At 39.0% G+C, this 14,775-nt stretch overlaps 1 protein-coding gene across 1 annotated transcript in view; it reads left to right on the forward strand.

The window, feature by feature from the left end:
• Window positions 1-14,775, forward strand: part of polrmt (polymerase (RNA) mitochondrial (DNA directed)) — a 55,568-nt gene that overhangs the window by 17,685 nt on the left and 23,108 nt on the right. The window contains exons 9-14 of the mRNA XM_085450033.1: window positions 1,518-1,757; window positions 5,945-6,730; window positions 7,157-7,279; window positions 9,281-9,403; window positions 10,490-10,669; window positions 11,686-11,772. Coding sequence (XP_085306159.1) covers window positions 1,518-1,757; window positions 5,945-6,730; window positions 7,157-7,279; window positions 9,281-9,403; window positions 10,490-10,669; window positions 11,686-11,772 — 1,539 coding nt within the window. The remainder of the gene's footprint in view (window positions 1-1,517; window positions 1,758-5,944; window positions 6,731-7,156; window positions 7,280-9,280; window positions 9,404-10,489; window positions 10,670-11,685; window positions 11,773-14,775) is intronic.

The raw sequence follows: 14,775 nt of genomic DNA on the forward strand, positions 1-14,775 counted from the left end.
TTTCCTCAATGGGACTGTACAGGCAGGATCACTGACTCACTGTTTTGATGGTTCTGGAGCACTCAGGGAAAATGCGTATGTCATCAAGACTATAATGAGCAAGAGCTCATTATAGTCCACCAGTTAGTTAGACTCGATGTTAGTTAAGGTGTTTTATGAAAGGCACTTTATATGCAGCCTTTGTAGTTAAAATGCTGCCTATTAAAATGTTTTTCATTGTTGTTTTGACAGCGAGTGTTACTTTAAATTCTCCCTTGTCAAAGTTCTCACTTTACATATTTACGTGTTCAAGGATCAATTTTGAAGATAAATGTCAGAAACAATAGGCAACGCTCCCTGTTACTGAAGGCTAGTAGTGTTTATGTAGAGTATTTATTATTAAACGTCTACGTAAAATTAAAAATTGGGCACCGGGACTCCTCATATTTCGGGGAGAGGGTGGACTGCTATGGTATTAACTGACATTAGCGGGGTTAGTAAGCTGCAGCAGACAGGCACATTTATGCTAATCAGTAACAAATAAACAAAAGACAAGAATTAGACTTTTCAGAACTAAAGCACAAATTTCTTTTCTGGACTGTAGCACACAGTGAAGCCATATTATTTGTCAGATAATTCAACTAAAGTGCTCCAAAAGGCACCAGAAGCACAAACGTAGTCAAGGGGTCCAATCGGTGATTGCAGTCAGTGGACGTGAGACCTGGCAGGCAGTAATAAGCTACAGCTTCCTGTGTTTGCACATCTAATGATCAAAGCAGCTATTCTAATAACCTTAATTGTTTGTCAGCCCTGGGGTTGCCATTTGAGTTAAATTCAAAATAACCATAAAGCAGTTTTAATTAAAAAATAGCCAGAATAAATAGAAAAATTTGTTCATTTATCTGATGTAATATCTCATATGGCTTAGGAGGAGTGTGAATGTAGTCTTGGTCTATAACCAAGCTCTGGGAAAGTCAACCGACCGATGTAGCTTGCATTTATGAGTGCTGACTAGTAGTGATTTAAAACTTAATTTCTTAATATTCAGTCATTTCACCAGTTTTGGGGGTTTTTTTGTAAAGTTTTCTTGTATATTTTTGTATTTCAGTTTTCCAAACTTTTTAAGAGCCTGGTAAAAAGATTTAGATTTTCTCTTCCCTCTGGCGTTCTTTGCTTGAGTCTTCTCCTCTTTTAGCCACTGAATAAGCAGAAATAACAGAACGAGCTGAAATAACTCGGAGCCAGTGGAAATTATAATCACTAGCAACTAGATACAGCGGAAACAAGAAATGCAGAGACAGGCATGTGGGGTACCCGTTCCATCAGTCGTGGTGATCTGGAGGATCCAGGACTTAATACCAAGGATATACGTGCAGACCAAATAAAACCAGCAAATATAAAGCTTGCTCATGCTAATTTTCATAAAAGAGAAAATACTAGAAAGTGGTTGTAACTCTGAATCTTTATGTCTTTGAGGTATTTACAAAATAACACACTTTCCTCACAAAATTAAAACAGCCAACCTTTTATCCATGCAGGTGTATGACGTCCTTCCAAGGGAGCAGTGGTGGAAGCTGGAGATGGAGCAGAGTTCAGGACCTACGCTGCAGGGGGGCGAGACAAGCTGGCCATACATAGTAACTCTGGAGCTTGGCACGTACATGGTGGATATGATGGTTAAAAATCTTAAAATTAATAGCGACATCCTGAACCCAGCCTATGACAGGAAACTCATCCCCATCCTCTACCACATGTACACCTTTCGCAGCACCCGGCAGGTACAGTGGAAGTTCTCTCCTGGTCTGTTCCACAGAGGTATCATTGAAGCACATGATTTGATAACCTAGGGTTGGTGGTGACTCTATTAAAGCATTTTTTAAATGAAGCACCTATTACAGATTCCTGACTAAATAAGAAGGTTGACACAGATCCTCTTGATTAGGTTCCTTTTTTTGCGTTGCAGACTGAGAGACATAAAGTAAAGTAAAATTTTATTTATATAGCACCTTTCAAGGTAAACAAAATCGCATAAAAATCATAAAAGTTCTTCAGAAACGGACATACAACCTCAAACAAACAAAATCAACCAAAAGCAAGTTTAAACAGATACGTTTTTAACTGCTTTTTAAAAGAAATGAGTGAGTCCACAGATCTCAATCTCAAAGGGAGCGAGTTCCAGAGTCTGGGAGTCACTGATACAAACGCTCTGTCATTTTTCTTTTTACCCTTGTATGCTGGACAACCAGCAAGTCCTGGTCACAAGACCTCAGGGACCTGCTGGGGCAATAAGGAAGAAGAAGATCACTGATGTAAGTTGGGGCTACACCGTGCAGGGCCCTGTAGGTCATGATTATAATCTTAAAATGGACCCTGAACTTGACAGGGAGCCAATGCAGTTGGATCAGCAGGGGAGTGGCATGGGAGTATTTGGGATACTTTGTCAGAAGCCTAGCAGCAGCATTCTGGACAACCTGCAGTCGTTCCAGGGAGGCATTACTTAAGCAAGTAAACAAGGAATTACAATAATCTAAGCGAGATGAAACAAAAGCATGAATAATCATTTCCATTTCGGAGCGTGACACAATGGGACTCAGCAATATTTCTTAATTGGTAAAAACATGAGCGAACCAAAGATTTAACGTGTGTGTCCAGCGTCAGAGCTGGGTCAAGTGTAACACCAAGGTTCTTAATAGAGGGTTTAATATAAGAAGCAAGAGGGCCTAGATTTTTAACCACGAGGGGAACAAATTTCTCAGGAGCAAAGACAATGATTTCAGTTTTCTCAGCATTTAGTTTAAGATAATTTCAGTCATCCAATCTCTAATGGAATCAAAGCAGGGCTGGAAGATTTGAAGCTTAGAAACATCAGGTGGCCTAAAAGAGATATATAGCTGAATATCATCTGCGTAACAATGATACCAAATATCCGTAATCGAGCTAAGAAGTTGCAGAAGAGGGAGTAAATACAGAAACAGTAGTTTCTGTTGAAGTCCAATACCTTCTGATAATCTGATAAAAGGATGTCTGAGTATTAACCCAGACCAAGAAAAATATTCTTTCAATTGAGATTTATGGGGGAAAAAAGACCAAAGATTAGGGGATCTCCTAGAAACTAGGGAAAATTATATGATGGATTAGAAAAACAAAACACAACTGTTGATTATAAGGACTCTCGATCAGGCAAATCAAATTAATTGTGAATTTTTGCTAATTGTGTAAAATTAGTCTGATTAAATGATTGACCCAAAAGAGTTTAAGAATAGCAGACTTTTCATTAAAAGAAAGAAGCCATGCAGAAGCAGAAACAAAGCGGGAAAAAACTTAAAAAGCCTGACCTTCACTTTGGACAAGAGAACTGTTCTAAAGCCCGTTACCTTGAACACTTGAGCAACCTCCTATCCAGTGTGACGCTCAAAAGAGTGTCTTTTATAAAACCATTTACCCACAGTGTGAATTGGCAAAGGGAACAGTTGAGTGAGATGAATAGGTCTCACGCTAATCCCTTTTTTAGTGTCCCCTTAATTGGATCGCTGATTTACTGCCACAGGACCCTGCAGGAGGGTGAGGCATGTGTTGGGGGGTGAGTACAAAGAGAGAGAGAGAACTGTGGATTTTTGGGACTTGATGCACTTTGGCAGCGGGGCATACCTATTGCTGAATTTCATTCGTGTGTAATTTTCTGTCTCTCTTTGTTCCATTCTACCTTCTTTTCTCTTATTCTTCCCGTCTCCCTTCTTTCCCTGGGTGGAGGTTAGCCCATCAGGGGGGCATCCTAATGATTTTACTGCGCAGCATGAAAGTCTGACTCATTCGTGCAAAGCTGAGGTGTTTCTGTCAGGTTACAGTGATTTTTTTTTTTTCTTCTTTTCCTGTCACTGCGGTAACTCTTTAACATCAAAGCCCTGTTCTTGGAAAAACTATCGTGCCTAATCCTCTGGCTCCGGAGCGGGGTTGGCATGTAACAAATATAACTAGAAAGTGCATTTTCTGAAGAAACTGCAGTGTGAATGCTTGAATCTGAATGTATGCACTGAAATGAATTAATTGCTGAATTTTGAGTTAAAAATATTGAATGAGATTAAAAAAAAACAAAAAAAAAAAAACGAATTTAACCTGAAAACAAAAGTGCTGAACTGCTAAAAGCTGAAGGTTACACAGAAGAAGGAGTTGGAAAAAAACTGAAAATGTTTTAAATGTAAATTAGAAAACCCTAAGAAATGAGAAAAGAACATTTAGAGTCAGAAAACATCTGAAAGAATATTAAAAGGTCATATTCTTTGAATCACTGAATGACTAAAATGTGATCCCTCCACTTGGACCCACACAGTTTAAAAAGTTTACATCTCTGAGCTTTGAAAGACAAGATGTTGGAAAAAGAACAACGATGGCGACGTTTTGAGGGTAAAATGATGGCTTTAACACTGTGGACACAGCAGCAGTTGAAAGAGAAGTGTTTAAGATGAATCTTGGCAGAGTGAGAGAGAGAGCTCGTTAAGCAGGCAGGTGTGAGCCTGGTTGCTATAGTGACCGCACCCAAGGGCTCCATACACACGCACACAGACATGCACCTCACTTTTGCTGCTTAAAATGAACAGAAAAGTCAGGCCGAAACAAATCGCTCCCAAATGAAAAGTAAAAGTCGTATTGACAAAATTCTTTCACCGTGAGCGACAGCAATGTCTAGTCTACCTAATTCTCAGTTTTCATGCCTGTGGAGCTTATTATATGGACGTGGTGACAGTGGAAAGACACCATGCTCTTCTGATTTTCAAACGAACCTTCTGAGCCATTTTAACATTAGAGTCTATGGAAGAGTTGGAGGGAGGAGGCTGTGCATTGGTGGCATTTATGAAAGAACCATAACACCTAGTACAATAGTAAACACATTGGATGAAAGAGGACAGCCATGGCTACGTTTTGAGGGTAAAATCATACCTGTAGAGCAAACGCTGTGGACACAGCAGCAGTTTTAAAAAAGATTTTAAGATTAATTTTTTTGCTCCTCTCACTCTAGCAGTTGAGCTGTCTCACTCTAGCCCCAACATTCCGTCCCATACACACCCATTATAAACTCTGAAACGGGTGAAAAAACATCATGAAACTTAAACTGGAACTGAAGAAAAAGTATAATAGATATTGAAAAGATAAATACAAGTTGAATAGTTGAATGTCTTGTCTTCGTTTTAAAGTTTGAATGGTGGCTCTATGTCAATGTATGTGGAAGTAGTAAGAGTTTAAAAATGAGTAAGTTGAATGAGGATTTGAAGGGTCTCCCCATTGAAATACATGGGAAATTTTGGGAAATTTTTGTTGAATAAAGTTGAATAAAATTAAAAATATAAATGTTAAAAATGAGAAAAATAGAAGCAGTCATGTCCAAAAGAAGAGGAATCTAATGGTGTTTGAATGGTTTTTCTAAGTTGAACGGTTTTGAAGGAGTAGGAGTACAAAAAACGTACGGAATACAGAATAAAATAGAATAAAGATTAGAAGAACAATACTGTGAATGCTTTTCAAGCATTCACACTAATAACAGTCAAGTAAAGATGTTACACTTGTTTGTTTTTTTTCACATTTGCGGAGCTACAGTTGCCCATTTTATTGTGATTTTCAGTAATTGTTTAACACAAGTAGTATGAATGGCAGCACTGATATTAATATATTTTTTTTAATCTCAGCTGTTAGTTTTTTTTAAAGATAAGATTCAGATTATAAGATGTTCTCACATGTCAGTTATGATTCAAACTTATGATTCAACAGAAGTCGAAGCGTGTTGCTTTTATACCTTTATTAATCAAATTTGCACTTGATGCTGACCATATCCTGTCATGATTAACCAAGCTTTAGAAATAAGCTGAGGCAGTCCCTTTCATATTGTTGTAATTGAAACAGCAATCTCTGTTCACTGGTGTGTCTGCTCTTTTTTAGTTTGCGACTGATTTTCTTGTGATGTTTTACCCGCCAGGTTGGCTTCATCAAGCCCCACCCCATCCTTACTCAGATGCAGCAGGAAGCCATGGAGACCAAGTTGACTTTTGACTCCTATGTGATGCCGATGCTGTGCCCTCCAGTGCCCTGGACATCAGTCAAGTTTGGAGCATACCTGCTCACGCCGACGAAGCTGATGCGCACAGTGGACGGGGCGACCCAACACGAAGAGTTGTTGGAGAAATGTCAAAATCTTCATGCCATCTATGACTCTCTCAACCAGTTGGGCAACTGTGCCTGGAAGATCAACAAACCTTTGCTGGACATTATTATCTCCATCTTTAATGATCGTGGAAGCGATAAGCTAGACATCCCACCTCCTTTGTCGGAAGCCCCCAAAATCCCCCACTTTAACCCTCAAGACCACAGTTATACAGCTAGTGAGAAGGCCCACATGAAAAGACAGGTGATCAATGCCAAAAAGAAATGCAGCGAGATGCACAGCTTACGTATGGATGCTCTCTATAAACTGTCCATCGCCAACCACATGCGAGACGAGATCTTCTGGTTCCCTCACAACATGGACTTCAGGGGACGTACCTATCCATGTCCTCCATACTTTAATCACCTGGGAAGTGATGTCACACGGGCAATCCTTGTGTTTGCGGAGGGGAAGCTGCTTGGTCCCAAAGGCCTGGACTGGCTAAAGATCCACTTGGTGAATCTTACAGGATTAAAGAAGAGGAGCTCACTACAGGGCCGACTTGAGTATGCCAACACTATCATGGAGGACATACTGGACTCTGCCGACAACCCTCTAAATGTTAGTACTTGCTGCTCATTCACTGTATAGTAAGACGTTCCACGTACACTCGTCACAGTCATAGAAATCTTGGTAATTTGGGGTTTTTAATGAGTTATTTGAACTTGTTTGTGCTGTGGGCAACTTTAATGACTTTATTAAAAAAGAATTGAGTTTTTGGATTTTCTCTAATCCATACAGACTCAAATATATACATACACACTCACTAATATTTGGTTATTTTCTCTTTATACTTGTTTGTACGTATATGTATTTCATAAAAGTGGATAAAGCATTTTTTAATTACTGGGACAATGCCAATGACACAATGGTTTAACTGTCGGTCTAAACATTGAATATTAGAATATGTCAATTTTTTTTTTTGTATTCCTATGAAAGGTATGTATGCAGTATAATGTGCTATGTGCTTGTGACTTTTTCTCTCAGGGTAGAAAGTGGTGGATGAATGCAGATGAGCCATGGCAGGCTCTGGCCTGCTGCATGGAGATAGCCAATGCTGTGAGATCTCCTGATCCAGCACAGTTCATCTCTCATTTTCCTGTTCATCAGGTACGTAACAGACTGAGAGAGTCATGCTTAATGAGTAGCATATCAGTCATGTAAAAGTCCAAATAAAATGTAAAAACTTTTTGAATTATGGAAAGCTTGTTAGAGTTACTCATCTTACGTCTTCTTATTGTAGTTCAGGTTTATGTCTTTCGAGGAAAAAAAAGGTTGCATCATTCAGTGGGTCTATTTTAGATGGCAAATCAAAGTTAACAAACCAAGACCTCCTGTGCGATGTTCACCGTTTTGTCATCTGCTATAAACCTGTCAACCTTATCTTGCAAGCCAGAAGCCTTTTTGACATATCCTGCACGAGGATCTGACATTTAAACCAATGCGTTTTCTCAACGGAAAAAAGCAACAGAAAAATCATATGAATGATTGTTATTCTTAGTGACATGCTATATTTGTAGAACAGTGTATATACATTAACTGTGGAGCATCTTTTTGTCAAGAATTCCCTGATTTAGACCATTAACCAAAATATGTGGCTGAGTAAAGCCTCATCTCATCTGCACCGCAGGCCTTTGTTAATAAGGTTCTTATAATGTTGTTATAATGTAATTTTCTAATTTTATTTTCACTTCTCAAAATGTCTCATTTTTGTTGCAAAAGAACATTTTAATCCCATTAGTGATTACAAGCTATTGTCTGTCTGATTAATTATACCCAACATCGCTGGAACGCACACTAATAATAATGCATGAAATGTAAGGAGCAACATTTTCCCATGCCTTCAAAGAATAAGACAAAGAAGCTGAAAAGAGGATTTATTTTTTATTTTTTAGACCATTAGACCAAAAGTGAGTGTAATTCACAAAGTATTTAGCACTTCCTCTTTGTAGATGTGTTAAAAAGACAGTATCTCCAATACTTCACTTCGGGGGCGATTGTGGCTCAGGAGTTGGGAGTTCGTCTTGTAATCGGAAGGTTGCCGGTTCGAGCCCCGGACAGTCTCGGCCGTTGTGTCCTTGGGCAAGACTCTTCACCTACTGCCTACTGGTGTTGCCGATGGTGGGGCCGATGGCGCGATATGGCGCTTCTGTCAGTCTGCCCCAGGGCAGCTGTGGCTACAACTGTAGCTTGCCTCCACCAGTATTGTGAATGTGAGAGTGAATGAATAGTGGAATTGTAAAGCGCTTTGAGGGTCTCAAAAAGCGCTATATAAATGCAATCCATTATTATTATTATTATTATTATTATTATTATTATTATTATTATTATTATTATTATTATTATTATTATTATTACTTAATTGAGTGGTGAAGTTCAGCTAAACTACTTTAGATAAAATTGAGGCTTAGGGTTTGAATGAAATTAAATGCATATAAAAGTAAGCCTCAGGGCTCAATTTTATTTACTTTAATTCAATTTTATTTATTTTAAATCTGATTGATGTAATTTAGAGTTTACTGCCTTTGATAGATATTGAAATATATGGATAAATAAAGTTGATGACCAGGAGTCAAGTTGGGTGAGCTTAGACTTACAGTTGTGAAACTTAAATGTTGCCTCTCCACAACAACACATGCAAGCACTATATTAGTGTTACATAGGGGACGAGGATCAAAGAAGGATGGACAAGAATGAAGATTTATCTGTCCTGATACCCAGATACATATATCTACGTTGCTTAGCTTGGTGTTTAACAGCTGTAATTATGATAAAGTGAAACCCAAAGAAAAAAAAGATGAAACTGTATTATTTTATACACTTGTAGGTTACATGTTGGTTTGAATAGAGTGAAAAATTAAGTTTAGTCTTTGGAATTAAGTGCAACAAAGCCTCAACCACATAACATATTCCCAACATATCCTCACGTTCATGCAATTCATCTTATTTATTCTTTTTTTGTGCTTTATTATTTGTTTATTGGCAGAAAGGCAGACCTTTAAACCTTGCTCCTTGGATGACTTGACCCAATCAGTGCGGATCCTTGTGATTCTTTCTCTGCTGTCTGCCTCCACAGTCGTGCTTTAATCTTTTTCTTCACCTCTTCTCCAGGACGGCTCCTGTAATGGTCTCCAGCACTACGCCGCTCTAGGCAGAGATGTTATTGGTGCTACATCAGTCAATCTCATGCCCTGTGATGTGCCCCAGGATGTCTACAGCGGAGTTGCACAACAGGTCTGCTCTGTTACTTTCTTTGAACTGCACAGACTTACGGTTACACAGATTAATGATGGCACATATCAGTTGCAAAGCATGTTGCAGATCTTCACCTGTTAGTATTCAGACGGCCCAGTGGATCCCACAGTGAGTGACAAGCTGAGGCATTGAGATTATATTTTAGTCTAGGCCTTGTCTTCAGAAGTGCTTGGTTTCTCTTGCTTTGCATGAAAGTGCAGAGACGAGACTGTCTCATGTCTAAAGTCTTGAATGGTGAAGCATGAGCCTGCGTGCTTTTAGGAGGCACAGTTGGAAGATAAGTGTGATGTGCTGACATTTCAGTACCGGAAAATTCAGAAAGAACAGAGCAAAAACATCCATTTCAGAAGTCCACACACAGTGACTGTAATGTTTGCCTCAGAGTATTGCGTTTATTGTTAGATACCATGATGACATTAGCTGTGATGTTAGAAGCTACATGGATAAATAAGTCGTCTTGGGGTTTACTGTACAATAACCACTGTCATTGGCTGGTTTGTTGACCTTGTCTCCAGGCACAGTTGCTAATCTGTAGGGACCCTGTTAAATTTGTGAATACCTGGACCAAGGTTTCCTCTTCTAGTGACCAGTCATCGTTCATGAATTCAAATTCATTTTAAAAAGAACAATAATTGCGAGGCAATAATTGCACTTCTGCTCCTCTTCTGCTCTCCACATGGACTCTTTGCCTGCGTACAACCAAAGCCTGTTTAAAGATGATTAGTCTAAAGAATTTGGAAAAATCGTAAAACCTTCCCTACAGACTCACTATATTGTTGTTGTTTTATGTTAAACAATAAGTAACACTGTCAAGAGTCACATTACTTAAGACTGCTTTACAACAAGAGCTGAAAAATAGCTTTGCTGATCATGAAATGAGTTTTCTGCTTCTAGTCTCAAAGTTGTGAGGACTCACTTCTGTTATAAGTGAAAGCAGTTGTGACATATTATATTAATGTCACGCAGATGTTATCTGTGTTCATTTTTGGGGAAGCTTTAAATTGTCCTCCAAAAGACCTCCTTTTAAAAAAGAAAATTCATATGTAAGTTGTCTACATGTTCCAGGTGGAGGAGTTACGAGCTCGGGATGCAGAGAGCGGACTGAAGATCGCCCAGGTGCTGGAGGGCTTCATCAGCAGGAAGGTGGTTAAACAGACAGTGATGACTGTGGTGTACGGAGTCACTCGCTATGGCGGACGCCTCCAGATAGAGAAAAGACTGAAGGAGATTGACGAGTTTCCGAAGGTATAGCAACGGTGAAAGAGGGTGGCGAGTGAAAGAGTTCCTTCATACACGCTACGCTATTTTTAGCACGGTATCAGCTCAGCATGACAGAGCGGCCCCTTAACACAGGACCTCCTCTGTGTGAGGGGTTCCTCTCACTTTGTGTATGTTCTTGCAAACGCTTTAAACTCTATTTTTAAGTAGCTTTTTTTATACTTACTCTTTTATCTTCTGCATGAGTGTAAAGGGTTTAAAGGATTTAATGCACTGCAAATAGCGGCCACATACTGTATTGTACAATCATCACATTTGTTTCTGCAGCCAAAGGTATTTCAGTCAGTTTGACCTTGACGTAAAGAGTCATACTACACTGTCTCTAAATGAGCTGCATGGAGCCTGAACCGATGCTTTTAATATTTACTTTGATCAGATTTATTTATGATCACATTGCATGGACGTTTCAGGGAATGCAATCCAACAGTAGCTATATTTGGTATCCTACGCACAGCCACTGCGTGTCTATTTTTAGTTATCTGCACTTTGATTTGGTTGGGCCTGAATTCTCCTTTGATGGACACACCCATTCTGTTACATGACACCAAGAAAGGAGAATGGAAGAACTGAATCTTCTCACAGCGCTCCAGTGTTCCATAGCTACACAATTCCTTACAACAGTTAGAGTTAATCTCATTGTCTGTGTAGATGGGATCAGCATAACTCTGTCTGCTGTCTACTATCTCACAGGCATTCTGCTAAATGACTTCTGGATAATGTTCCTAATTGTTTAAACAGGGAATTAGGGGGGAGTGTAATTGTGAGTGATTACAGTGGGATGGATGGTGAAAAGAGGGCAAGGCCTTCTGTAGAGATCATATCAGTGTAATGAGATGCAAATGAGATACACTAATTTGCATCATACATGTAGCCACCATTCGAAGCACAATTAAAAGCTAAAATGCATGTTTTTAATTTTTAAAATTGGACAAATTAAACAGTTTGACCAACTATGAAAGACTCCTGTGTTGTTGTTTTTCCAGGAGTTTGTGTGGGATGCATCCCATTACCTGGTGCGTCAGGTGTTCAATGCCTTAAAGGAGATGTTTACAGGGACCAGAGAGATACAGGTGAGCTCATCACACGTACATTACAACATATGCAAATGATAAAATGATCTCATCCAACAAATTATCATCAATCTGTGGTGGCACTTGATTAGAAATATTGTTAAACACATTATTTGGGGAGATATAATGACTTTTTTTTTTCCCAGGGAGTGCTGGTGTCCTTTGTTTTCTTTATACTCGGCACTCTGTATGTTCTTTAAAGTTTTGGAGATGAGAGCACTATTGCTATTCTGGATAGCAATGTTGTATTCTCGATATATATGCAAGTTTCACTAGAACACATGCAGTAAAAACAGCAAAAAAATACAAGTATTCATTAAAAACTGCAACTAAAATAAAAGTATTCAAGTCTCTGTGTTTATAACGAAGATACCATTTATTATGGTAACGTTTTATTTTAGATGAGTTTCTTTAAAATGTTTCACAAGAAAAATCTATTATTTGATACTATCAAAGAAAATAAAAGAGAATATGCCTATAATTAGTGTGTAACCTCTATATTTTTTTGTTTTATTTTTTTATTTTTTCAGTGTACAGTAAGTTAATTAACAAGCTACAGGCATATATTTCAGCATATGTGACTAATAATTAATCAGTATTTGCTTTGACATACAGACTTTTAAAGAAATTTCTGTGCTTCATATACAACAAAACTCAACTCATTATAGTCTTGCAAAGATAAATCTGGAAAAGTTTTAGTCGGCACTAAATTACGTTGTTTTTAAATGAGGTTTGTTTAAGTCGCTAGGACATTACAAACCTCTAAAGCATGCTCTGCTTACTGATCTACTGCTGCAGATAGGCTCTTATTTGAATTTTATTAATGGCGTGTTTACTTTACTGTTACCCTGCCAATGGCACCCATTCATCACATAGATTCCATTAATAGATTTAGGACGTGCACCTGGTAGGGGATTGTATATTATCTCTAGAGGCAGAGAGGAGTCTGCCGAACCATTATTACCACCAACCACTGTTTTTGTGTGCGTGTCCTGTGGGAAACACGCAGGGATGGCCCAGTCTGAGATGATAAATACCCTTCCTAACATACCTTGGTGCCGATGTGATGCTATTGCCAGCGTGAGTGCGTAAGTGTGTGTATCCCCCGCTGCTTTTATAGGTCACATCCACTTGCATTTCACAGGGAAGAGCTGAAGTATGAGGGGAAAGAGAGGCAGCTGAAGAGCTGAAGTATGAGGGGAAAGAGAGGCAGCTGATCAATCCTTGACGCTGTTATCCCTGACCTCGCCTACGTTCTCTGTACATTTCCCATTTATCCTGTCAACACTGCTGATCACCTCTGTCTGTATGTTTGCCAGTCAGTCAATTTTTCAAGATGTTTTTCTTGTTAATCTCTGACGTCGGTTTCTTTGCTTTTGCGGTTTTCTTATTTTGTGCTTTGATTGTAGGAGGCGAGGTGATGTTTAATGGACCAGCTTCTGGTCAGGTTGCTAACTCCAGTTGCTAGGACATATTTATCTTTCCTACAGCTCACTGAGTGTGCATTTGTATGTGTGACAAAACCCTTATGGGACATCAATAGGGCTTCCATTTTTGGAGGCAGACTATTCCAGACACATATGCAAACAGTGCTGTCGGATATTCCAGACTAAGCGACACTTCACTGTTCAGCAACAAGCCTGCAACAGTTGTTAGTAGGGCTGCCACGATTAGTCGACTAGTCACGATTATGTCGACTATTAAAATCGTCGACAACTAATTTAATAGTCGACGCATCGTTTGAAGCTTTGTAAGATCACAAAGGACGCAGGAATGAGTAGTAGGATTTAAGGGTGTAATAACGGACTGAAACAGAAGATGGCAGCACTGCATGTACAAGGATGCCAGCTGCCGTTAAACCCCGAAGAAGAAGAAGCTGTGTCCCAGAATTCATAGCGCAGCTGTCAACAATGGCGGCAGCTAGTTAGTTTTAACTTTACTCTTATTATTCTTTCTGGGTCACAAAATAAACGTTTAACATATTTTCAGGCGAGAATGTAGCTGTGTAAACCTCAAATATCTGCTCAGTTTATCAGGACACCACATATTTTCAAAAGCTCTCCGACGTTTTCGGAGACGTCTGTTACCCACTAGCTCGTTAGGTAGGCGGGGGCAAGGCTAACTAGAGCCGTGAGAACACCGGACTCCCGGCAAATCGTTTTCAAACCCACCACTGTCTTTCGCTACTCAGGTTAAACATGATATATAAGTCACTTAGATAACTTAAAATGTTATTGTTTGGCTTTCTTTAGTATTTTATTTGTTCCTGAGTAAATCGGTTTGGCTAAGATTAAAGTTATAGTTTTTGCACAGCTAAATAAACTTCAAGCAGACAGCTGATCATCAGAAGTTTGAGACGCTGGATAATATACTCCGGTGTCCTGTTATATTTTAGAAAGCAAGGAGTTTATTAAACTTCACCGAAACAATCTGCAAATTTCATTAAAAATTAATAAACTACCATCTTGTCTTTATTTTTAGTTAGCACAAACACTTCAAGCTGTAAGCTAATGATAGTTATATAAGACCAGATGCTGCTGGTGCAATAAGCTGTATGCTGTACGTCCAATGGATGATGATCTGATTAGTCGACTAATCACAAAAATAATCGGTGACTAGTCGACTATCAAAATAATCGTTTGTGGCAGCCCTAGTTGTTAGTAGGTCCTTAAAGCAGCAGAAGTAGAATGAGCAGTAAGTGCATAAATCTTTTGTTGATGCTCTAGTCTAGGCAATGAAGTCTCTATTTTTTTCCCTGCATCGTAGTGTTTTTTTACGGTTTAATTTTGTGAATGCGATAACTTGAGAACAAGGCTCCGTTGGATTTTGGGATTGATACCACAGGTGTGCCTACTTGGAGGCTCAGAGATAGCATTGGTGTCTTAGCCCTGTCTAGCCGAACCTGAAATCTCCATCAACCTCATTTAACCTGATTTAAATTTAGTTGCACTCTTGTCAGTAACATGCTCTAAACATACAAGCATGTCACACACGCATTCTTGA

The sequence above is a fragment of the Copadichromis virginalis genome, linkage group LG23 (assembly GCF_057382275.1).
Source record: "Copadichromis virginalis isolate Kocher_CV1m ecotype Utaka linkage group LG23, C_Virginalis_male_GT1.1, whole genome shotgun sequence".
In the NCBI taxonomy this organism is placed as follows: Eukaryota; Metazoa; Chordata; class Actinopteri; order Cichliformes; family Cichlidae; genus Copadichromis; species Copadichromis virginalis.